At 33.4% G+C, this 27,245-nt stretch overlaps 1 protein-coding gene across 3 annotated transcripts in view; it reads left to right on the forward strand.

Moving 5' to 3' along the window:
• LOC106787219 (serum response factor homolog) overlaps positions 1 to 26,752 on the forward strand; it is a 28,755-nt gene extending 2,003 nt beyond the window's left edge. The window contains exons 2-6 of one of the 3 annotated variants that reach the window (XR_001381757.1): positions 3,117 to 3,368; positions 17,816 to 17,921; positions 23,526 to 23,654; positions 24,223 to 24,762; positions 26,193 to 26,752. Coding sequence is in view for 2 of the 3 variants with exons in the window: in XM_014749403.1 (XP_014604889.1) it covers positions 3,117 to 3,368; positions 17,816 to 17,921; positions 23,526 to 23,654; positions 24,223 to 24,410 (675 nt within the window). In the remaining variant the exon portion in view is untranslated. Of the gene's footprint in view, positions 1 to 3,116; positions 3,369 to 17,815; positions 17,922 to 23,525; positions 23,655 to 24,222; positions 24,792 to 26,192 lie in introns of those variants that run through there. The other 2 variants (XM_014749403.1, XM_014749404.1) reach the window with 2 other exon arrangements.
• The last annotated feature ends 493 nt before the right edge of the window (positions 26,753 to 27,245 follow it).

A 27,245-nucleotide genomic window follows, 5' to 3' on the forward strand; every position in this document is an offset into this window, starting at 1 on the left:
AATCAAAATAATTGACTGATAAATATTCTACAATAATAAATTGTTATTGTCACTTTAGATGTAATGCACGAATTCAAATTGTTAATGAAATTCAATTTTCCTTCTTTCAATGACTTAAATATTAAAAAAAAATTAATTAGCAATTAATATTTTGAAAAAAGAAATATTTTTGTATTTAGTTTCAAAAACGTTTCGATAGAGGCTAAACTTGAGCCAAACAATTGCAAATTCTTTTCTGATTAATCGATCTTATTATACTCGTATCAACAATGATGCAAACATTATACCAACTGTAAGATCTTAATAAATCACGCATTAAATGGACGTTTCTTCTTTACATTTGTTTTACATATTTTATAATGCGTGGATTAGATATTCAAGTTGTCTACATACTCTTCCTTAATTTCCATTCTACACGATTAAGTAACCAGTTTAATGATAAATACGTAATTTCAAAGAGGGAGTTGATTCGTCATCGGTATTTCTTCTCCATTCATTTTGAATTACATTGAACGAGCACGATATTTATAATCACCTTTCAATCAAACTTGAAACAATATTTAATTTCTTTTGTTTCAACCTTTCTTTTTAATCCTAAATCTGACTTTTTAAATTCAACTGTTACTTCAACTATTAGGTCTCGTTCGGAAAATAGTTTCATATTTTCCAATGGAAAATAAAAGGATTTTTGAATATTTAGAATTCAAATCTTTTTAGATGATCGTGAATGGTCCAATTTGATTAATTCAATTTCTCAGTTATTTTTTACGTTTTCATTTGACAATTAGCATCCCCCAATACCTTTATTTTGCTCTCATCCCCTTCAATTGAACGACCTAAACGTAGCGTATCCTCGAAATCAAAATGACCATAACGAAATTTCGAAAAACATTTTAGATTCTGGCGTTCATCCTCTGTGTAAACGGCACGAAGTTTTTTCTCCCTTGCACTGTATTATTACATTTGCGGTAATAAAAAAGAAAAATCTGACAAAAATCTTCACTTGGATTTTCTATTTTTGATACAATGACAAAAAATTATCTGCTTGACAGATCGAAACGCAAGAATATTCTAAATGACGTCCGAGATGTCTGTTGATAGAATGTAAAATGATTTTGAAGCTTAGAGTAAGGTTAGGTATCGATAAACGCGGTTAATTTTAAATCTCTATAAGAAAAATCAAATTAATTTCCAATCACAACCTATTATTTTGAATTACAAATAACGAGTATGACAATTATAGTTGTTTTTGTAATCCTTCGATCGAATCTAATTCTTATCTAACAGTAAGCAATAATTTGTTTCTTTTGTTTCAATTTAAATTTCAATTATATTTTATCTTTTACTTTCATCTCTTATATGTGGATATAAATATCAAATTATAGATAAATATATACACTCGATTCTCTTATAACAGAGTATTGTGAAAAAAGTTTTCATATAGCACAAATCTTGTTACTTTAATTTGTATTATTTATAAATTTCTTCGCATAATACGAATTCAATAATATATGAAAAAATTCACCTTTTTATAGTAGAATTGAATGAATAATTATTTGATAAACAAGTTATTCTTGGAATTACTATTGATTATTTGACTTGGATTCTTGTTTATAGAATCATGTAGATTATGAATAATATCTGCAAAAAACTCTTTTAATTCATGCACAACACTATGTTGCAATCTACAAATAAAATAACAGGAAGTTTACTTTGAATTGATAATTAAATGATAGCAGTCATATTTATCTGGATTAATGGATATGCATGGACATGAAGCAAAATTTGGAACAAACGATAATTTGGATGATTATTGGATTGATTTCTACCGGAAGGATCGATCGATCGATTAATCAAGATCGTATTTTTTTTTTTTTTTATCAATTCTATGGAAATACGCGAGCGATGTAAGTAAATAGCTCGCCTAAGCGCGATTAAGGCTACGGTCTCAGTTTATTTATACTCGCTTTCCTTCACTTTCGTAGCTTACCGGCGTAACTGTCGGAGTAGAAACGTAGTATAATAATAGCAACGCATCCTAATATCTCCTAAAATACATGTAGTCATCTCAAAAGTCATCCAAAGTCTAACGGTTTCGTATATACGATCAAAGGCCATCCCATATCAACCATTTTTTCTTTTTTTTTTTCTTTTTTTTTTTTTTCTTGTTCTCTTTTCATCGTACCATTACGCGTGATTAATAACGACTAGGTTTTGAGTTAAAAAGACTATCTACTTTTTTCTCATTCACCTACCTATACGTATAGTCTTTGAACGACCATTCGATTTTGGCTTAGTTTGTATATTAGTTTGTATAGCGCATCGATGACTTGTCGCAATGTAATTTGCATTCCTTTTCGAGTTCATCACAAACATTAAAAATAATTTGTACACTTTTTAAATTCGTAACAAATGATCACAATTATTCTTTATGTAAATTAATTGAAATGCAATCTTTTGAATAAAATATTTCATATTTTAGCAGTATTAAATATAAAGAAAAATATTGTAAATTTAGTAATGATATTATTCTAGAATATTGACTCGTTCGAACGATTGTAGGTATAGTTTTGGTGAAAGAAAGAGTTGCGCGCGGTACTTCGAAGTTTCGCGGGCCGCGGGTAACCGATAGTCACGTGACCGGGCGGGTAACAGCTGCGTACAGGAGTACGCGTATTTATATTCTCCTCTCGCGATCGTTATCTCTTTATAATGTGCGTAAAGGGTAGGACGGGTATATTCGGTATATATCTGCGGACAAAATCTAATTAGAAAGTCTAACGAGCAGAGAAAGAAGGAACATGCATGCATGCATGCACGCACGCACGCAGGCACTTAATAAATAAGGTTTTCATCAACGCATCGTTTAAAGTAATAACGAACGTTAATTGCCCAAGTTAATCCGGCAATCTCTAGTTAAAGGTTTTATCGCGAATTTGATAAGGATAATTTTTAATGCTTTTTTTTTTTTGGAGGAATATTAAAAACAAAGAAACATGTTATAGGTAAGTATTGAAGTGTGATCTTTCAAATGGAAGCTTCGCAAAGGGAATGAAAATATTCATGTAAAAGGATAGATATGGATAGGTGAGATCTTTTTGTTTGTGCATTCGCAGGCGTACGAGTTGTCAACGTTAACCGGGACGCAAGTGATGCTGTTGGTAGCTAGCGAGACCGGACACGTGTACACGTTCGCGACGCGCAAACTACAACCAATGATAACCAGCGAGGCAGGGAAAGCGTTGATCCAGACGTGTCTGAACAGTCCGGACCCACCGCCTTCTGGTTCCTCTGGTGACCAGCGGATGTCGGCGACTGGGTTCGAGGAGACCGAGTTGACCTACAACATCGGGGACGAGGAGCAGAAAGTAAGGCAACTGGTCTATGGCTCGCCTCACGGTGGTTCCCTACACGGTGGTTATCCTGGAGCGGGCGGCGGACCGACCGGTGGTCATCCGGGTCCGCCGCCACCGCCACCACCGCCGGCTTCGCAGCACGCGCCGCCCTCGCACGCGCAGCACGCTCATTTGATCGCGCATGCGCATGCGGCATCGCCGAGCTCGCACCTCGTACCTTGTTCCAGTCCTGGACCGATGCTCGCTGCTGGACCATATCAACAATCCTGTCCCTCGCCTTTACCACCTCATCACGCAGCATACCATCCTCATATGTCTCATTCGCATCCTCAACGGTAGTACCACCTAAATTCCCCTATCCTATCCCATCCTCATTCCCATCCCCATCCCCAACCCCTTCCCCATATACATCCACACTCTCATCCCCATACCCACACTCATTCTTATCCCCATCGTCATTCTTCCTATTTACCACCCTTCCCATCACCCTTCCTCGATCCCGAGTCCTCTTCTTCCAACGCACCCTCTCCCCATCCTCACCACCCTGATCTTACTTTCTACTTCCCCGATTACTTTTGACACTTTTCTCTTGTGTTACTCTAAATTCGATCGGAAAAAATACAAACAAACGTACATATTATCCGTTCGATTCCGTCCAAGATAGATAAATAGAGCTTTCATAGGTCGACTCGCGAGACGTTATCATTTTCGACTCCCTATTATTTTGTTGCTCGATTTGATCACATTGCAACATGCGGTTTCACGTATCACGCAGAAAGATTTATTATTTATTCTCGGTGCTTGGACTGCCGAAGATCATTTTTTATTTCTTCTTAGACCGTTGAAAATTTGTCCTTTCGACAGTCGCCTATCAAATGAGGAATTGTTTCAAAAACGATTCGCAAATGTTATTAAATTAATAGTGAAACTGTTAGGACAACTTTGAACGGTTTTGTATTATTTATCCGCGATCCGAATAAGACGACGCGGAAGAGGCTGAAGAGGAGCGTAAGAATGCCAACAGGGCTCCTTTTTCTGCGCACAAATCTAGTCCAGCCGACGCGTATTACGGAACCAGGAGCGTTATGTTATTGCTGAAGAGAGGTGCATAGTCGTCATTCGCAAATAACACTCGGCTAACCGGTTAAAAAAATTCATTCTAATGACTAAACTATCACGACATCGATCGTCCGTCGACTGCTGCTTTCAAAAAACTAGCGTCCAAAAGTAGGCATCCGATCAATCGACGATCGACTCGATGAAAACTAGCCATTATCATATTTATAAGACAAACTTTCGTGTCTTCGAGAGAGACGTTTTCAACCCGCGAGCCTCAAACGGGACGCGATCTCATTTTCTCGTTTAGATTTTTAATCAGCAGGAATGATGCGCGCGATTAAAATGAAAAGTCAAAGATCCAAATAATACAAATCCAGATAAAAGAATAGAAAACATGACACGAGGGAAACAAAAAAAAAAAGGAAAGAAACAAAAAAGAAGATAAAAATCAGTCTGTATAAATTATTGTAAATTGTAGATTTATTAGAGTACTACAATATTATAATTAACTTTTCTTATTGTGATGAACTATATCCTGTTGGAACTATTCTAACTGGATATCTTCGTGGCAAAAGAATCTTCTGCTATTCTTATTTCTCTCTCTCTCTCTTTCTCTCTCTTTCTCTCTCTTTCTCTCTCTTTCTCTATTATTTCTTTTTCTTTCTTTTTTTTCTTTTTAATAAATTTAAAAGAATAGGACAAAAAGAAAATAAAAAAGATATTTATTTGTATTTGTATATATATTTATATATATACATAATATTTTCTATAAAAATATTATAATTATATTGCGCACTATATGGTGGAAGTCACCTCTGGTATAACAAATCGTAATAGGTATCGTCGTTCGTTTAAGTGTCGCGACGAAAAATATGAATCGCCAATTTTTAGGAGGGATACGAGAATTAATCGAAGAAAAAAAACATCGCGCTGGTCATATGGTGGTCTTCGCGCGTGTTATTCGACATGATATGATACGTTATCGTTCAAGATTTCTTTTTTATTTCTCTCCCTTCCTTTTTTCTCTACGTCAAATATTTAAAAAATATTTTTTTCATTTTTCCCCTACCAATTCTTTCCTCTTTTCCTTTCTAAAAGCGAGCAAACCTTTTATATTTCTTTTTTTTATTTCATTCTTTTTTTATATTTTGATATTTTATTTAATTTCTTTTTTTTTTTCTGTAAAAGCTTTGGCTTTCTCCGCCGACGTGAAATAAAGGGGGAAGGTAGAAACACCTTATATGTGTAGGCGCGAGTTCCGTGCAAAAAGGAACAGGAGAAATTTTATCTCTTCTTTTTCTCTCTCTCTCTCTCTCTCTCTCTTTTTCTTTCTTTTATCCTGAACTTTTATTATTTTTCATTTTTATATTATCTCTTTTTCTCTTCCTCCCCCGGCAGTGCACGCTTGGCATTGCTGTGCATTTCGAATAATCGTACATTGTTGTTCTTGTTATTGTGCATCGTACGTTGTTGTGTAAAGTGTTGCGTATCGAAATGGCATGTCCAGTAGATAGTATTTGTTTCTTTTATTATTATTATTTGTATTATTATTATTATTATTATTATTATTTTATTATTATTATTATTAATATTATTATTATTAATATTATTATTATTATTATTATTAATATTTTATTATTACTATTATTATTATTATTATTATTATTATTATTATTTTGATTACATTTCTTCCTTTATTTTCTCACATTCTATTAGATTTTAAGTAGCAGATATTTAACTTTTAACGATCTTCGTTTCTTCCGTCCAATGTCCGCACACTCCCATCCCTCACATTGGTGCTTTTCGCCACTTTTCCTTTAAAAAAATCAAACTTTTTATATTTTTTATTAATTGTATTTAATATTTTTGTTTCGGAATCGCTCGGGAGTAGTAAAGTTAATGAAATTCAAAATCTTACAATTAGTCGTTGAAATTGTGCATGCGTATATAAAGATATGTGTGTGCGTCCGTGTTGTATGCGTTGTTTTCTTGTTGATATCTGTGTCTATCGTTTTATTTGTTTATTTTACTAATTTCTTTTTTTTAAATTATTCGTGGATCTTTCGAATTTTTGTTTGTTTGAAATTTTTGGTTTTGCTATCCGTTTAGAATTTTTCAAGGAACGATCGAAAAGTACTATTTTAATAAACAATTGTAGACAATTTGTGTTGCATGGTAAGGAAAGATCCACGTATAGTAATTTTAAGGAAAACGATAAAGGAGATATAATACTAACGTAATATTTGATTACGTGGTATTAGTGCGAAATAAAGTGCGTAGATTTGAGAAAAAGTGCAAAGAAAAGGACGCGCAGAGTACAAAACGAGATGACGTTTAATAATTATAGATTAATTAATTAATTATATATTAAATTAAGTTGAATTAACGGTAAACGTCCAGCTGAAATGCCTTATATTAAGCAAGAAAACATGAAGGTAAAATAAGAAAAGAAAAAAAATGATATATGTCTCTATGACGTTGTGTAAATAGTATATTGCTGTAAAATACTGTGATAATATTTATATTACATTTATATATATATATATATATATACATATATATATTATATTATCTATATATATGTATAGATATAGATATATCGTACATACACACACATATATATACATATGTTACATATAAACATATTATTTCTTTAAAAATAACACTACCAGCTTATCCAATACTCTCATCCTTTCTCTCTCTTTTTATTATGTGCCAGTAATTATGATGATGGATTAATTAAAAAAAAATAGAGAAAAGAAAATTATGATTTGATTTATATTACAATTATTTCTATTTTAAAATAAAACATAAAATAAATTTTGTTTATTTTGTTATTCAATCCATTGTTATAATTACCGTATACACACATATACACATTTATCTTTTTCACTCTTTTTTTGAAATATTTTCCTATAGAATATTCCTTTTGCTTATTCGTTTTGGTGGACAGAAAAGTGGGAAACTMCCTGCCGTTAGGAATCGATAATGGATCGATTCGCGTCATTGCAAACTAATTCGATCTTATCAATTCTGATGATCTGTAACAGTTTTTGAAATGAAACGAGTACTACAATAATTTTGCAAAACTTTATACAATGACACAACTCGGATCGATTTTCTAACACATTTGTGTGTTTTTTATTTTATTTTCTTTCATATTGAGCGTAAATAACACTGCGATCATCTATTGTACAAAAATTTATATAATCATTTTGAATTCCGAGAGATATACGTACTTACTTACTTATTTACTTACTTATTTACTTACTTACTTACTTACTTAATTAATTAATTACATGCTTGCTTACACGCATGTATATATGTGTGTATATGTATGTGTGCGTATTAGTCCCTCGTTCATCCCCATATAAAAAATTATGGATGACACTAATTCGACAATCGTCAAGATTTAATTTTATTGTAGTTATATACCTTGAACAAGATCTTTGCCCGAAGATACATTGATTCAATCGTCTTACCGATTTTCAAATTGATTCGGGGTATATGAGATTAATTATATCGATATTTAACGAAGACTCATCATTTACTCTTACATTTTATTTTTATATTTATTGGAATAAATCGTCTAACGGGATCGATCCAAAATTATATTCAACCACTTGCATATTTTTGTTGTATTATTAAACGAAAAAAAATGCAAAAGATGATTAGGATGCCATTTTTGTTCATAACTTTAGAAATTAGTTTGATATGAGAGAAATAATGGATAAACTTGGATAAAAATAACTCTTAAAGTGGAACTGAAAATTGTTCCAATTATACAGTTTATTCTATGCAAGGTTATTTTGACGTTTGAAAAAAATGAGATAGTAAGATAGAGAGAGAGAGAGAGAGAGAGAGAGAGAGAAAAAGTTTGAAATGGTTAGAAAAATACTTACGAATGGTAGAGATCGATTCGTCGTACCACTTATTGTCTCTCTGGAATATAACGCGACCTTAACGAGGCGACTATCGAGAATCATGGAACTATTCTGCACGTTCTTTTAAACCTTCTAAAAAGGACATAATGGTAGTGTTTCTCTCTCTCTCTCCCGTACTTAATTCTTTTTTTTGTTCGTTTGATCGTCGATCGTAAGCTAGATTTGCCCACCTGCCCCGTCGGTGACGAACGACGGCTGATGACGGATCGAGTCAAGGTGCAAACTGGTTCGGTGTTCACGCTTTACTATCACGAGTTAAAGAGAGAGAAAGAGAGAGAGAGAGAAAGATCAGTGAACGCTTTTCGTGCCATTAGTTTTATCCTTCCATGGTCTAACGACGCGTCTTTTTAATTAAAGCTTTTGCGAAATACCGGCAAATTCTTTCTTCAAAAAATTACCCATTTTCCCTCTCTCTCTCTCTCCACGTCTTACTAAACCTCTCATTGTCAGATAGAACTCATTGCAAGAATAAATTTGAAGAGAAAGAGAATGGCCGATGATAGTTGTTTCTTCAGGGCCGACATTTTTATTTTTATTTCATCTCAACAACTAGACAAATTTATATTTATCTATTTTATTTATGAGATTAATTTAAGGAAATAAAAATATTTATCCTAGTAAAATTGAAATTTCGTTCTTTTTTCTGATTTTAAAAAGTTGTTTTAAAATTATACAATTACATAGTCTATTATCACCATAGATTGTACAAGCAATAAGACGCAATACCGTATCAAAAAATGAAGGGAAAAGTTTCACATGTATTCTTATATGTCTCGTGTCATCGTGTCTCAGATGATAAAATAAATTGTTTACATTTTAATTCAAGAAAAAGAAGTTACAAAGAAAATATAAGGATTGAAAAGTTTGGAGCCTTATCCGAGAAGGGCTGAAATATCTTGAGCTTAACACATGAAGGTAAGTTAAAAAGTTTGAAGCTTTATGGTTTTCTCTACCCTGTGTTAGGCTCAAAACTTTTCAATCCATCGTAATTTATTAGACTCAGAATTTGTCAGCCCACCTATGTATATTTTTTGTATAATTTCTTTTTCCTTTTAAACTGTGAAAGAATGACATTTCCATTTAACATGAAACGAACTGATATATAAGAATGCATGTGAAACTTCACCCTTCGTTTTTTTGGAAATGACGGAATATTGAATCTTACTGCTTGCACAGAGTATGGTCCTGATAAATACCTACAAATGTCTATAATTGAAAAAAAATCGGTGTCCTGTCAACTTGGTTCTCCCTTTGTCAGTAAAATAAAAATAAAATAAAATATTGTACGTATAGAATTTGTTAACAAATTAATATATATATATATTAATTTGTTAACAAATTCTATACGTACAATATTTTATTTTATTTTTATTTTACTGACAAAGGGAGAACCAAGTTGACAGGACACCGATTTTTTTTCAATTATAGACATTTGTAGGTATTTATCAGGACCATACTCTGTGCAAGCAGTAAGATTCAATATTCCGTCATTTCCAAAAAAACGAAGGGTGAAGTTTCACATGCATTCTTATATATCAGTTCGTTTCATGTTAAATGGAAATGTCATTCTTTCACAGTTTAAAAGGAAAAAGAAATTATACAAAAAATATACATAGGTGGGCTGACAAATTCTGAGTCTAATAAATTACGATGGATTGAAAAGTTTTGAGCCTAACACAGGGTAGAGAAAACCATAAAGCTTCAAACTTTTTAACTTACCTTCATGTGTTAAGCTCAAGATATTTCAGCCCTTCTCGGATAAGGCTCCAAACTTTTCAATCCTTATATTTTCTTTGTAACTTCTTTTTCTTGAATTAAAATGTAAACAATTTATTTTATCATCTGAGACACGATGACACGAGACATATAAGAATACATGTGAAACTTTTCCCTTCATTTTTTGATACGGTATTGCGTCTTATTGCTTGTACAATCTATGGTGATAATAGACTATGTAATTGTATAATTTTAAAACAACTTTTTAAAATCAGAAAAAAGAACGAAATTTCAATTTTACTAGGATAAATATTTTTATTTCCTTAAATTAATCTCATAAATAAAATAGATAAATATAAATTTGTCTAGTTGTTGAGATGAAATAAAAATAAAAATGTCGGCCCTGAAGAAACAACTATCATCGGCCATTCTCTTTCTCTTCAAATTTATTCTTGCAATGAGTTCTATCTGACAATGAGAGGTTTAGTAAGACGTGGAGAGAGAGAGAGNATATATATATATATATATATATATATATTTAACAATATTTTTCCTGATTACAAGATTTTGCGAGTAAAGAACTTAAGCCTAAATATACATAAGTGTCAAGGGCCCTGAAGATCAAATTTTACTACTGCATTATTTTATTTACGATCGGAGGAATTGGACGAGAATAAGAAGCTCGTATAAGACAAACGCCATTAGTTTGTTTTAAACGAAGTTGTGAAGAGAGTGGAGAAAAGGGAATGAGGAGGAGGTACACGTCGTCGTCTACCTCTTGTCTTACCCCGAAGTAGACACCTTGACATAGCAAAGTGGCATTGTCGGCGGTACGATCGTTCCTGTTACCATATCTCGACCACCCTCGTTTGCTTACAACCGAGGTTGCCAGACTGCTTCTTTTTCTCTCATTTGATTTCTCGTTCTCGTTCTCGTTTTCATTCTTTTTCCTTTCTCTTTCTCTCTGTATACTACAAAAGAGGAGAAAAAAATCAAAAGAAAATCGTCAGGCGGATGGTGCATAAGGTAGGTGTAATCGTTTCTCTGTGGTCCAAACAAATCTTAATCATGCATGACTGCAATACAGTCATCTTGAATTACTTTCTATGATCGCGAACAGAGAAATGAATGAGAATGAACAGAGAAAATGTTAAACCATCGTTTAATGCTAAAGAGTTCATTATTATTACAAAAAATTGAATTCGATTATTTTAAAAATGGCAAATTTAAATAATTAATATGTGTAATTTTAGTAAATAAAAAACCATAATTTCATTTATAATATTTTTCGCAACGAATCATAAAAATGTTGAAGGTTTATAAAATTTATCAAAGAGATACGTATTTATTTTATAATATAGTTTATAAATAGGTTTAAAAACGTGTGTGGGTCAAACAGGAGGACGCGTCCATTTTTAATTATTTCTTTCTTTGTACTTCGATAAAAAGAAAATAATATATTGTTATGGCTCTCACGTACTATCATCGCATTTATACTGTTAACGTTCTACATTATATTCCAAGCACAAGTCTAAGAAATAGAAAAAGAGAAAGAAAGAGAAAAAAACTTTATCAATTATGAGGACTTCGTATCCTATATATAATTAATAATACAATAATATAGATACATACGAATCGTGCACTAGCGCCCTTTTTTTTTTTTCTGAACACGCCTCGTGGTTGAGAAGAAGAGGCAATGATTAGTCGACTGGAACTTCTACTCGCAAGCAAGAATTACAACGAAATGTAAATAAAAAAATAAATACAAAATAAAAGAAAAAAAGGATTATATATAACGAAGGGTAACACCTTGTCAAACATTGTTATTTAATACTTGTATTCATTAATAATTATTTAAAAAAAATAACCATAATGGGGTTCAGTTCGATCGGTGAGACGATTAAGATGTGAAATAAACAAGGAAGATAAATTTTACAAATTGAAATCTGGAAGAAGAGAGAACGAATGGGGATGAACGCTAGGTGGACGTGTTTTAGCATTGACATAAGCGTTTGTACTCAACAGGTTGAATGGTGAACGTCTTTTAAAAAGAATCGATTTAAACTCAACGAAGCGATAAATCAAACGTCAAGATTTCTTACTTCTAAGATATAATGGATAGAAATTACCTAACGAAGCATCACCCTTTTACTTTTATGTAAAAAATATATTATTTTTTTCCTTCGTCTTCTTGTTTTTTTTTTTTTTTTATCATTAGTACCGATCGCAAAATGGAAGTTTGAGGAATAAAATAAAAACGAGGAACGAATAGACGTATAAGCGCACTCACATGTAGCAATTTTAACACATACGCTATAGGGGGTAGTTTTTGCAGGTTTCTCAGAGAGATGGCGCTACAGTCGGCGAGATTGGTTTCATGGGGTTTAATCCCATGATCGCATTTCATTCGTCGCGCGATCGAGCGCGATCGAGCGCGTCATGAACCACCTTAGAGAAAGAGATAAATATAAAAAAAAATAAACAACACACAAATCAGAAAGAGAGAGAAAGATGGATTAACGATTTGACACCGTGCGTTTGATCGATAGGCGTTCTCTTGGTGTGTGTGTGTTTCGATCCCAGGTGCTCGATCGAGAAAGAGAATAAGAAGGAGAAAGAGAGATAAAGAATATGTAAGCTAGAGGAGACAAGAGGTGGGGAGAAGAGTAAAAGTAAGAAAAAGGGAGGGAGGGAGGGAGGGAGAGAGAGAGAGAAAGATAAAAGATGTTAAAGAGGGGGAAGGGAAGATAAAAGGAACGAACGGAGACGCGTACGCACGTATGGAAGGTGGAAGCCGAATACCATATACGGTCACCTTTGTCAAAGCCCGGTTGTCGCCATATACAGGCAATGTTCGCGATGGCAGACACTTATATAGAATCCGACTTAAGAGTCAGGAATGCCGCTTTTTGTCGCGCCTTCTATACACGCCCGACTGTAATGGGGGGTAGAAAAGGTGACTCGGAAGCGATCGACCAAGAAGACGAGGACAGGACGACGACTACCACAAAGACGACCTATGTACACTCTTTAAACAGACCTACCGTTTAATTCTACCAGTGGACCAAAAAAAAAACAAATCAATAGCAACATTACGCGGCCGTACAATTTTTGTCAACTCTCATTGATTTATTCTCAAGTCCGAGCCGGTTTATCCATACAACCCTACCGGTGGTCCACTCTACTTAACTTTATTTTACTCTTTTTCTTATAGTATATACTATTGCCGTTGCTTTTACACTCTTTATATTACTTCCTTTATTTATTTATTTATTTATTTATCTCTCTTTCTATATTGATATCAATGCTAATTCATTCGAACGAATGGTTATCGTATACGAACTTCTTCGGCTTACTATTCCAGTTTGTACTATTTGATTTTTTGACAAAGCTTCTTTCGTATCAAAATTGCTTATTAAAAGAGTCTTTTTTTTTAATTAAGACATTTTTATCAGGCAATACTGATACTAATAAATGTGAGTAGGGAATGAAGGGGTAAACGGACGACTATAGATCACGAACTTCTTTGGATTGATGTTCAAAATTACAATTTTTTCTTGAGTTTCTGATAAAGTTTTTCCTACCGAGGATCAGTAATTAGAATTCTTTTCAATTAGGAAACTTTGATCACCAATTTAAACATCACCGCAACATCATTATTTTTCTTTCAATTAGTGCGAATGAAATTTTGTGTCCAATGTTTTGGAACAAAAATTTTCAAAATTCACTCCCCATTTCGTTTGTGCTAAGTTCGATTCATTATTCACTTTAAGTATTTTGTGTTTCAATATTATTGAACATTTCCATTCTTTCCAAACGTGACTATTTAGTCTATTGTTATCCGTCTTTATAACGCAATAAATTTCTCGTAACTCTTGCTTGCAATACATACATGCTTATTTAAGATTATAAGAATAACGATAGACTCGAATAATCGGCGAATCTATGCGAATAGATAGATGTAGATGTTAATAGTACGGTAGACACGTTCCCTTAACCACTTTTCGATAAAAGATAAAAATGAAAATCGACTAATAATGGCTTAAGGTAAATCTTAAATTGTAGAATGATTGAGAGGTCGAAACGTTATGTCATTTTTATGCTTCTTCTTTTCCGTTAAACTTTTCAAAGCCCAATTTTTAATGTTAATAATAAAGAGGCAATTTATTTATTTTATAAATATATCTTTTTCGGTTAGCAAAAGTTGATTAAAAATTGAATATTTATCTTTATAACAATTTCACGAGTTAGAATAAATTTTCTAAGATTGAAACTAAATTTCAACATAATATGTGTTAAAGGCCTTGAACGGTTGAAACTATTTTTTACACTTTTAGGATTATAAATTGTAATTAGAAAAAAAATGTAGATTGTTGCGTCGATAATTCACTATTTCCTAAAATTCTTCCTCTTAAGGACGTAATACCAACGTGCGTGGAAAGAAAAAGAATTACATGCAGCAAAAAAAAAGTAGTAGTGGAAGGGGTGGAAAAATAGAACGAGTAAGAAAAGGAAAAAAAGGATTTACAGAGAGAGAGAGAAAGAGAGAATACGGTAAAATAGACGAAGAAGAATGATATACGATGATGTTGAAGCGGAACGACGCTGTTGCCTATTACGAACAAACTCGCAAGGAATATAATTTTCAGCTCGTGTTTTGTGGTTGCGGCGTAGGCACACGCTCGTAGGTATCGTTCTCTTGTTTGTATCTATGTATGCATGTATTTTAAGTGAGAAATCAACTTGCGTAACTTTTTCGGTAAACCTGACATTCTCTCTCTCTCTCTCTCTCCCTCTCTCTCATTATTTCTATAGAAAAAAAAGTATAACTTAAAAAATATTCCTTTTGTTAGTTTACGTTTCATACACATCATTTTACGTAACAAAATTCCAAATGATTTCAACGCTGTGTATTCATTAAATTTGGATAATTTAGGAATTTCGAATAAGTTTCATTCGTCGATTAGCAATCGATAGGATTTCCTTTTTACAAGGCGATCGGTGTTGATTTTAAGTGGAAAACATGAGAGATCGTTTCATCGGCCTCGCTCCATTTTCTAATGGAAATAATTCCCGAAGGGTAGAGACGAGGTAAAACGTTGGTACATAATCTTTTGATAAATGATCTTGAGTTTTTTAAACTTACAATTAGTCTAGAAATATTCAAAAGTTGAATTAAAAAAAAAAAGGGGAAAGAAATTAAAAAGCAATTTTGTCCTGTTTAAGTTAAATATGTAGTTATAGATTTGATTGGTCAACCGGGCTATGAAAAAAATTGTCCCATGGAAATATGGGATACGTGGAGTAACGTCAGCGACGAGTTCGTAACGCATTAAGGAAGTGGTCCGATATTGGCGGTCGCACTGGTTCACTAAATTCCGCGGAACGGGACTCGGCGAACGTTCAGGAGACCCACCGGAATAATAACTCGAACGAAGCCAGAAACCTTAGTGGAATCCGCTCGAGTTAATCGTTCCTTGTCACTTTCAATCTTTTTTACCTGCACTTATTGCCGATATTATATTCAATTTTTCATTTATCTTCGATCCCCCAGAAGAAAATAAACAAAAAAGTCAATTGAAAAAATGCCTACAACAAACAACGGAAAATAGATTTTGAAGGTAATCTACGTAAAAACAATAATCATAAAATGGAGTATTCCACGAAATCCTTCCCTCTGACTCTCCTCGAGATCACCCACGATCATCCTTTCCGCTCATTACGAGCAACGCGTACCATCTACCGCGAGTTATCAACCACAATAAGTCAATTTCTCTCTCTCTCTCTCTCTCTCTCTCTCGCTATCTTGAAGCTACTCAAAGTTGACGCGAGTAAGAATAAAAAGAAATAAAAAATAAAAAGGAAGACTAAGAAGAAGAAGTAGTGACTCCAAAGACGGAGTAGTATAACCTCGAAAGAGGGATTCGGTTTGAAGTATACTCATCGTGAATTCTCGCACGGGTTACTCGCACGGGTTACTCGCACGGGTTACTCGAACGGGGTGTAGAAGAGAGGAGGAAAAGAAGAAGGAAGAGGAGGGAATGGTTGCATCTATTTTTTCTCTATAAAGTAGATATGTGTATGTAAGCGAGAGCGGGCGTTTAGGTCGCCGTTTCTTCTTCCCCCCATTTCGAGTATGTATCCTCTCGGTAGTAGTAAACGGCAAAAAGGTATCTTCTAGCGCGGGGGAGAGTAGAAAGTAGCGATGGAAACGTAGTACCGCGTAAATTTGTGAGAATCTCTTCTGGAAACGCATTGCCGAGTTCAGACTGCTTGGATGGCCATATAAGGAGCGCGAACAAGCTCGCGCATCTCTCCCCGCTAGGTAGAGCTTGGTTTGTTCCTTGCTTCGTTGCTTCGTTCCTTCCTTCGTTACTTTGTCTTCTTCTTCTTCTTCCTCTCTTAGCTTGCTTCCTTACGTACGTATCTAACGTACGTACTACATACACATACGCGCACGCATTTACAAAAAAAAGTCTGCGTTACTACTTAACGTATTAACTTCGTTCATTCGCTTCCTCCTTCTTCCTTTACTTTTCAGTAGTCAGAATAAGAATAAGAAGAAGAGAGAAAGAAACACAGGATGTTTTCCGCGCGAAATCCTTCACTTTGAAAGAAGAAAATATCGAAAGGTTGATCGATGGGATTGCTTTTATATTGAAAATAACGTTAATAAATCATGAAATTTTCTTACTAGACGGACTTACGTGCTTATGCTACGAGGGAAGAAGCTAAAACGTCGGTGGACGTCGAAGGTTCCGATGAGTGAAAGTATTTTGTTCGACGCGTTCGGATTGTAAGAGAGAGAAGGAATTCGTTTGGAAGAGTTGCGTGTGGGTGGTTCTAGGTGTATACATACATACATACACATATACATATATTTATACTTATATGCGAGATACTAGGATGCAGAAATTTGTAGGTGTATCGTCGGACGTTGGTAAATGGTTCTATAAACCGTTTTGCGTGGACGTTAGAGAATTTTATTCGGAAATCTCATACTTCATTTATCCTTTACTTCCAATTCTTACTTCTCGTATCGATATGATACCGATACAACTATCTTACGAACGATCCAAATCACTTGAGTAAAAATAATACACAAATGTATTGAATAATATCAAATAAGAAAGAGTTCCAGCTGATTTTCGATATCTCTTAAAACAATATCGAAGCAAAAGCATCGAAAAAAATCTGATTTCAATGATTCCAATCTTCCTGGTCGCACCAAAGTTTTTCGAGATATTATTTTGACAATGCAATATAATCCTAGCAACCTTTCTTCTCTTTCATTAAAGTCTCACAAACAAACAACTACTGACAATATCTTTTACCAGTTAAACTCTTGAAATATATTTACATTCTACGATTCTTTTGTCTTTTAAAGTTTATTGTCTACGTAAAAATTGGCACGAACTGTTAAATTCTCATAAGTTTTATATTTTATATATATATCTACAAGTACTTCACGCAGCTTCAACGAGCCATTGTTATCGATCGAAACATAGTTTCTAAGATTCGTTTCTATTTAAGATATTTTACTGTTACGTTTAAAGAGATACGGGAGAATTTGTTTGGTTTTATACCAAATATAATATTAATAGTAAAATAAACTAAAGTAAATAAGAATGAATGCAATTTTCTTGTCTGGTACTTAGTACTTTTACAGTTCAAATTATCAAACTGAATTTTGTTTTTGTTTATTATAATAACATTAGAAATGATTTGATTTGTTTACAGGAAGACGGAACGTCACCCAGATCGGATGTCTGCGCAAACGAGAGCGACGGTGATACAAGCGACGGCGATTCACCGGTTTCTAAAGACCTCGCCAAAAATCATTCAGGTACACATTCATATGATTAATTACAATTTTGCATATATACTATCATCCAATAGTTTAGGTTGTTTACATTCCTTTATTTTCACACGTATTTTATTAGACTCAACTGTTACCAGAATTCAGCAGATCATCCTTCAAATTGAAAATAATAAGTTTTCACAAGAACCAGTACTATTATATCACATCTACAATATTTTAGGCATTTAGTTTTGTTTTTGTATCCAAGTACAGTGGAATCTTCAGTATTCAACGATTAATATTTGAACGTTTTACCATCCGCACTGTCGAAACTTTCCATTATCCAAATATTTGTATCAACGAAGTAAAAAATATAGACGAAACGTTAAATTGAAGTTCTTAAGGAATCCTATGGCATAGATCTGCTTCGATTTTGATCGATATATTTTCTTTGAATTTATAAGCAATAATAGTATGTACGTAGACTCTTGGGGAAAATGACCTTCCCACGTTCTCGATTTTACACTGTACGATTGGTTCTGTCTCTTTCAATCCTATTGAATTTTATCCATTTTATTGATTTGAACCATTTCATCCATTTTATACATTTTATCAAAGTTGCTAAATTTCATAAAATATTTCTTCAAGTATGTACTTTATTATCCGAAGATAAATAACTTAAGTCTGTTCGAAACTTTTTTCCGTCAATTAAGTTTTTACTCAAGGAATAAGAAAAGTTTCCGCTTCGGAAAATACAATAAATAATTCTATTCTGATGAACATTTCCTCAGTTGAAGTTTAACAGGAATCGTTTAATTATTCCTCGAAGTAAACTTTCTTTACGTCCGCGTTTTTGACGTATTAAAATAGTAAAAAGAAATACTGAATAGGGTTAAGAAATTTCCTTCATTATTAAGCAAAAAAAAGAGAAGGAATTTGCAGTTGCAATAAGAAAAATGTGTATTCTCAACAATTAAATGTGGATATACTAACAATGATGTTAGCGTGATCATCGACTATTCTAATTTCGAATTAGTTTATCACGATGAAAGTATGCGATTATTAAATCGACGAGAGAAACTATGCCTTGCACGTCATTTTACAATCAAATTTGTTTTATTTTTTTATTTTACTCGATTGAATACATAGGGTTTTTTTCTATTTCAATGCAAAAATAAAACAAGTATTGTTCATATTTTGTATCGAACCAAATAATCATTGTTTTGTAATTGAACTTTAAACGGTTTCTCAACTGCCAATTTACCGATCTTGCTCGATTTTTTCTTGTCGTTCCTTGTCGACCAGACCGAGGTACATCTTTGACGTCCAAATTTTCATATTAAAAACGCATAAACCAGTTTCGTATCGATTACTGCATCGTGTTCATAAACATCATCAATTATTTTATCAACGTTCTCCTATTTTTTCTTATAAAATTTCAAAGTTAGATCGAATTATATTTCTTTATTTATCACTAATTTTAAAAATGCAATAATTTTTCACCGAATGAACGATCATCACAACTTTTTTGTTAATTACTCTATGATGCGTCAGCTTTGAAACACATGCAAGTATTCACAGATTCGATTAGTATTATCAAAGTTATGCGATCCTGAATTCATCTACGAAGAAATTTGTTATTCGACTAAATATTTCTTTCTCTCTTGCTCACAATATTTTCTATTCTCCATTGTATCCTTCCTTTTCTCGAACGAAAGCTCGTATCTTGTGCGAACCTCGTAAATTCAGATAACATTACTTACACACGCTTCATTATAAACGAAAGAGGGAACATTTAAATTTATACTAAATGTTCCAAAATTAGACGATCAAACAACATGAGCACAACTCATTTACATCATAAGGAAGAATAAAAATATCAGCAATTTATTTGAATCATCAAACTGATTACTTCCATTATCAATAGCACCCTCCATTTTCTTTTCAAATTGTAAGACTATAAATTTTACCTGGAATAAGAGGAAAACTGGATTATTTAAGAATACTAACACAAATACATATGATTTTAATAACGGAACGTAGTTTGTGAGTTTCAATGATACTACATTTTTAATTATTTACCCTATGTTCATCTCAGTAGTGTGAAGTAATTTCTGTAGTATAAAATTTGTTGCTTGAGAACTCCCGCATAAATAAAAATCGTGAGATGTAAGAGTTGCGTTAGGGTTGCGTCAAGGTTTATATTTATTTATTATTATACAAAATTCGTGCATAATTTTGTAACCAAACATTTCTTGATAAATCTTGCATACAATTTTTTCTCTTCTTTTTAGATGTGTGTTAATCAAATCCTCATTATTTGGGACACCCTGTATGTGTGATTACTTGCGTTCATATATCCCGACAAGGGTTCGAACTATGCCTGATATGTCGTGACACTTGAAAACAGTCCTTAGCAATGTAATGAAAATGATATTAATTGCGTTATGAATTATATACGTTCCACTGCGGTAGGCCGTTAAGTGCAGACGCGCGATACCAGTAATTACATGACGTTATCGCGCCTGTTAAACCAACGAGCCAAATAAAATCATTTTACGCTTGTTTTACACTATTACAAGGATCATCGATGAATCTTCGCGTTTAAATAAAATATCAAAATTAAAAATATATTTTTTATTTTTGAAGGATTTCAAAACGAGCAGTAAAAGTTGAGGCATATTGTTCAAAATGTCTAATTTATTTTATCATTTTCATTGCGTATACATATTATTACAACATTGATTTGATCTATACGATTGATTATGTTAAAATGTTGAACGTGCAATAAAAAAAAGATTCTTTTGCAAAACTTTTGAAAGAAACCAATAAAAAACAAGTTTTCTGTAATGCAATCACGTACATCTTCAAATTGAAACAAATAAGAGCACAGCATATAAGTATCGCTCTAATGTCAAGAAATATTATAAATGATGAGAATTTCAGGATCCTTCACGATTAAACGACTTTGTTTCTCTAACGATTTACTTTTACCACTCCGAATAAGAAGCTAAGAAGTTAAGTTTAGTCATTCCTACGTACAAAAATTGTTTAATACAATTTCCTATATGCAACTGATCTCAACATGATCTCACAAAGTCCTAGTTTTAAAAAACAAAATAAAAAACTAGCCAAAGCCCCATAGATGACCTTTTCAATAAAATCGAATAGGAAGATCCATTATGAAACATCCTATATGGCTTACACGTACAAAGAGTGAAGTTAAAGCTGATCGCATAGGATTCGATATCGAAGCGATCTCGATCGTAAATTCTAAAGTGTTTTAGAAAGCCAGCGATGGCCGATGATGATTCGGAAAGGGAGGGAGAAAGGATCGAAGCGAAGGGCTGCCTAAGTGCCAGGATTATCACCTGATTGGGTAACACCGATTTTTTTCCCTCGTGGGCGTGTCTCGAATCTCTCGAGTTGAGAGATCGTAAGAAGGCTCCTAAGAGACTACCGTGGAAAATTGTTAGAACGAGCGACCGAACGACCGACCGAACGACCGAACGAACGACCGAACGAACGAACGAACGCCAGGTAGTAGACAGGTTAGCAGTAGTCACTCACAGGCCTCCTAGATAAAGACAAGAAAAGAAAAATAAACAGAAAGAGAGAGAGAGAGAGAGAGGATATGTTAAGAAAGGAGAAAGGAACGGGGATGAGGAGAAGCGGGAGAGTGAGAGAGTGGGAGATAAAGAGAGGGATAAAGAGAGAGGAGACTTAAAATGCGAAAAGCGTGCGAGCGATGACGGGGTTATCCGTGTAGGGGAGTCCGTAAGGAGTCGTACGGTCCGCGATGACCAAACTAAGACGACAACGCGCCTCCTAACTGGGAAGTAGGATCCGGTCGAAAGCCGCGCTTCGATGCAGGTGTACACATAAATATCGATGCTAATGTACACCGAGTGGATGCCCATCCGATCGCCGCTCTGACGTTTCGCGCTTTTTCCAACATTTACGCTCCCGCGCTAAACCTTGATATTATGTCTAAGTATTTTCCTTCAGTACCAAAAGGAGTCATTTTCGGGAGGATTATTATCGAGGAGAGTCGATCAAAGGGCTCAGATCACAGCTTTTGAGACGGCCTCTGAGACGGCCTTTGGACGTCCTCCGAGACGGCCTCTGAGACGGCCTTCCACTCCGGTGGTCCATCGTCCGAGAAAAGATTTACGAAATGACGCGAAATTACCCGACGATACCACGTTTTGTCTCCTGATCGGCATCAATTCGAAACAGAAATGACCGTTCTAATTTTACCGCCAACATAATTGATTATCTTATTGCTCTCTTTCTTTCTCCTTTTCCCACGTTTCTTTTTATTTTCGTTATTTTAATTAGTCGAAACAATAGGAAAGATCATGCTTGTATTTTATTATGCACTGCATAAGTGAATATGTAAATAAATAATTAAAAACATTTGTTATTGCGTATGATAATAATTGTATTACTCACATTCGAGTTCGAAAGTTCAATATCACTTTATTTCTTTACTTTAATAAGTAAAATAAAGTATACATAAACTCTAATTATATATATATATATATATATATACATAAAACTAAAATTGAAAAATAAGAGAAATAAGTAGGAAGGAGTTTACAAAGTATCTGAATAGTATCTAAATCATTCTGATAGATATGTTGTCGTGGAGAATCGTGTGAAAATGTTTTAAAGATTAACCTTCTGAAAGAGCAGCTATACTGCTTTCTCATTTTTATGAAAAGTTCTATGTCAATGGTAGGAGAGATAGAACGCGCATGCAATTAAAATTGCCAACCTATGTGTATGTATGTAAATAATTATGCATGTATGCGTGTGTGTGTACGATCGCCACGCTCTGTTGCAGGTGCACACATAAATATCCGATGCTAATGCAGCCAAGTGAATGCCATTTATCGTGTATATACCTACGTTCTTTCGTGTTCATTCGTTCTTTCATATTTTTTCTTAGTTTCCATTACGCACCGCGTGATAAGAGACAGTAGGTGATGATGAAATCTCTCATTGGTCGTAAGGAACATTCATTCGCCCTTTTACGGCTAATCGAGAAAGCGAGGGAGGCCAAAGAGTCGCATTGTTTCGAGAAAACGCCATAAAGGGATTACAATAAAATTAACGCTAGCCCTTTTACGTGAAAAATAGAAATTTTGTTAAATCAAATTATTCTTTACTTATATCTATGTTGGAGATCAATTTTCTAAAACCACGATATAATGTGGGAATGATGACGCAACTAACTAACTAACTCGCTAATTCCCTTCTAAGGTTATTACGAATCCTTATTAGGTAAGATTGATTGACCCGAGGAGTAGAATCTTATTCCTCTGAATTTTGATACTAAGTTGAAGTACTTTCGCACGAAGAATATTTTCTTTTTTTTTTTATACATTTTCCCAAATACGATTAAATGCTTACCTAAATATTCCTTCATCTATACTACTGACTAAAAGTTTGCTAAACTCGTATAGAAAATATCTTGAAATTATGTCTTCTTTTTACGTGTCGAACCTTATTTAAAAACAATGTTTATTTTAAAATGAGTAGAAGTTTGTTTTGCTTGATGAGACTCAATACTTCTCATCCTTATACAATACGTACTCGCGTGTGAAGCCCCGTAAAACTGTATTTTTTCTTTTTTTATTTCAGGTAATATGCCTTCCTTCTCAACCGGAATTATGTACCAGATGCCACAAAGTGTCATTTATTCGCCCAGTCCGGGCGTTTTGCTCGGTATTGGACAAAACGGTCAACCCGTGCAAATTTCCCAAGACGGAGGTAGGTTTTATCCGTCAGCTGTTTAAATTTTTCTTACCCCTCTTTAGAACAATAACAAAGAATTCCATCTACTGAAGAATATTTTATTCAGGTTCACAAGAGTATTCTTTCATTCTTCAAGGTTCTTATAATAACAAAAAAATAAAAAAGAACACGAGGTTGAGCTCTTACTTTATTGCACTACCATCACATTCTTCAAATGCTTAAAAGGATAATTGAAAAATAAAACGAAAAGAAAGAAAGTTGAGTTCACAGTTCTTATGTTAATTCGAACTAATTCTAAGGTGGCTTGACAAATTTAGAGAACCGCAACAGGAAAAAACATTTATTTATTTTTGCTAAAAAATAAAAGTGAGTTGGAAGGAAAAAAATTGGCTTCCTATGTAAAGTTGAAAACTTTTCGATCCATTCCCGTAAATACAAACTAATGTAAAAAAACAGAAGAAATCGTACCGTTAGAATCCTGTTTGAAGTTGACACGTAATATATTTGATTTTGAAACGATAAGAAAAAGAAATGTTGTACACAATTTAGGATAAGAACGATACCTCTACTTGTTTACCTTCAGGTACAACAACATCGGTGAACTCGTCGCAAGGAAATCAACCGTTCATCACGATACCACTAAACGTGGCAATGAGTGCTGCGGGTCTTTCATTGCCGAGAACGAATTTGTCATCTCCGTCACCGAAATCACCAATCTCGGCTTCAGCGTCTTCAGATTTGCCTTCCGATCTTAGCAAAGACAGAGAGTGACACAGGCTAAACGTTGTCAAAGGTAATTCGCATTTTCGAGTCTCCCTGTATCGTCGCAAAACGTCGGAACATTTTTTCAAAGGGTCTCCGAGACAAAAGGAAAAGAAATTTCATGAAGTCAAAATCAAGGAGGAAGGATCAAGGGAAAACTAAGAAAAAGAGGAGAAAGAGGAAGAAGACTCGAAGGAAAATGAAAGGAAAGATTTATCGACGAGGATTACAAAGCACCAAAATGGCGCCACGAACCAGTCGAGGAGAAAACGAAAAGTCGAAGAAATTTAAAACGAGACCCGATTACTTTTCTCATTTCTTCGACTTTTTCGTAATTCACAAATAGGACTAAACGTGACAAGTGAGTTTCTCTCCCTCTCTCTCTCTCTCTCTCTCTCTCTCTCTCTCTCTCTCTCTCTCTCTCTCTTTCTCTTTCTATTTCCCGTCATAGATAGGATAAATTTTCTTTTATCTCAAAGATGGATCGAACAAAGATCATTCTTACATATGATTATTTATGTATCTTTTAATTTGATTTATTATAAGTAGATCTTTCGTGACACTATCAACAACGACGACGACGACCACGCGAAAGTCGCATACTTTTCTTACGTACTAACATAACTGTTTGAGATGCGACCGATCGAAGGCATGTGACTCTTTCAATTCACCGATGATATATAATATATCATCAAAAATAACAAAACAATTGCAATTTCTCAATTTAAACAAGGCATACAACTTCAATTTTGTTGATCGAAAATTCATTTCTGACGAACTTTCCCCAAAAAAAGGAACAAAACTGGAAATTAATCCATTTTTGTATTGTTCATTTATCGAAATTAGTAATCATTGTCGATTCTTGAATAACTTAATCGTGATTTAGTATATTTGAACAATTACAGGTAAAATAATAAAGACATGAGAGTAACGTGCAATAGTTTGTTATTATGCGAATATTTCGATTGAATTTTACATAATGTTGCATTTTTAAATTTGTTTAGGTTAGCACCTAAAAAATAGAACTCGATAGGAAATAGAAAAGGAAAAGGAGCATCGTTTTATTTATAAACTTTTGCGATATGAAATAATAAATTGACGAACTTGTATGTTTGATTAAAAAAAAGAAAAAAAGAAATAAAAAAACCGGGGATTTCACACATTTTTATAAAACTTTGCGATTTACGCGAGAACTTATTCTTTAATGAACTAATGTGAATAGTATTAAATCGAAGAATTCGACGGTAAGTTTGCTACACTTTTTGTTAAATTTTTCCAGCCGAACTAATTTTACAGCTAAAACCCGACAAAATGGAATTTATGAAGAACTATGCGATTGCACAATTACAATTTTTCTTAATTTAACTTCAATCGAATAATGAACAAATGTGTTCATAGCCCAATTTATGCAACTAAAATATTCAATATATTAAATATAAATCTAAAATGTAAAATCAATGCGCTAGTCTTTCCACATATTTCATAAGTAATATTATTATAATATATAAATAGTATCTATATTAAAAATTTGCCTCGCCAAATCGATATCGGTAATTTAATGACGTTAAATATATGAACATTTTCAAAAGTGGACAGAACACCCAAATAAAAACAATGAAAATAATTCATACAAATGTATTTAACTCTTTTCCAAAGTTACTGTCACTTTTGTGTTTTAATAATTTTCGATAGTTTATCTTCATAGAAGATGCTCCAAATGAGGACCTTCGGATTGCATCCATATTTCAAATCGTCGTTTCATCAAATTTCGTAATCTTTTTAAAATTCCAGGTACACATCAAATCCGTTAGCAGCCTTCTTGTATACGCGCTCGAAGTTCTTCAATGCAGTGGGTGGGGTATCAAATATACAATTAATTTCAAATAAGCTCAAAAATACAAATCTAATTACTCGCTTGTAACTTTGAACGCATAGCAAATAAAAAATAATAAAATACTTCTAGTAAGAGAGTCGGGTATTGAAAATGAACTGAGTTACTAGTTAACTAGTTATTCTGGTTTTAGAATAACTAAATTTAATCAACAGAATGTGTGATAAATTCAAACCTAGAGTGATTATTTAAATGACACTTTCTATGACGATTAGTTGTTGCGTATTATCGGGACGCAAAAGTGACAGTACCTTAGAAATAAAATCAAATATGACACATGTTTAGATAAACTTTGTTTCATTGTTTTAAGTATCCTCCTGTTCACTCCTTATATTACGAAACACCCTGTATATACGTTATGCAATTAAAATGAAAAATGTCACTTGAAAAAAGTGTCGCAAATCACAATAGAATGATTTTCCATGTAAATTGTCGAAATATGAATAAAAACGGCATCCAATACTCCTTTGCTAATTTTAGCAACGAACTCCCCTCCTAATTTTATAAACGAACGACATCATTTCATTGCGAAATATAATCTTTGTAATTAAAAAGTTATATGAATGATCGATCATTATGTCAGTATGGAACGATTAGGATTACAAATTGAAGAGTATGGGAACAAATGACAAGAAAACCAATGGTGCCAATCGAGACATTAAAAGAAGGACAAATATAGCAATAGTAATACATCGATTTCCGTTTAGATACACGTACGCGTCATTTTTGGTGTGCTTTAAATTATAAATATCATAAAAATTGACAAATTTATGTTCACATTTTATAATTTACAAATTTATTTGTTTTCATACATCGCAGTATTGATAAACAAAACTTCTACAATAATTTAAAAATGTAGAGGAAAACACATTTTGTACAGATTGTAGAAAAAAACAACGAATCAATCATAATTCAATCTTTTCTTTGAAATTTTGTACACGCGTGTCAAAATG

Source organism: Polistes canadensis, unplaced genomic scaffold (genome assembly GCF_001313835.1).
Source record: "Polistes canadensis isolate GaletaPanama2010 unplaced genomic scaffold, ASM131383v1 scaffold_95, whole genome shotgun sequence".
NCBI lineage: Eukaryota > Metazoa > Arthropoda > Insecta > Hymenoptera > Vespidae > Polistes > Polistes canadensis.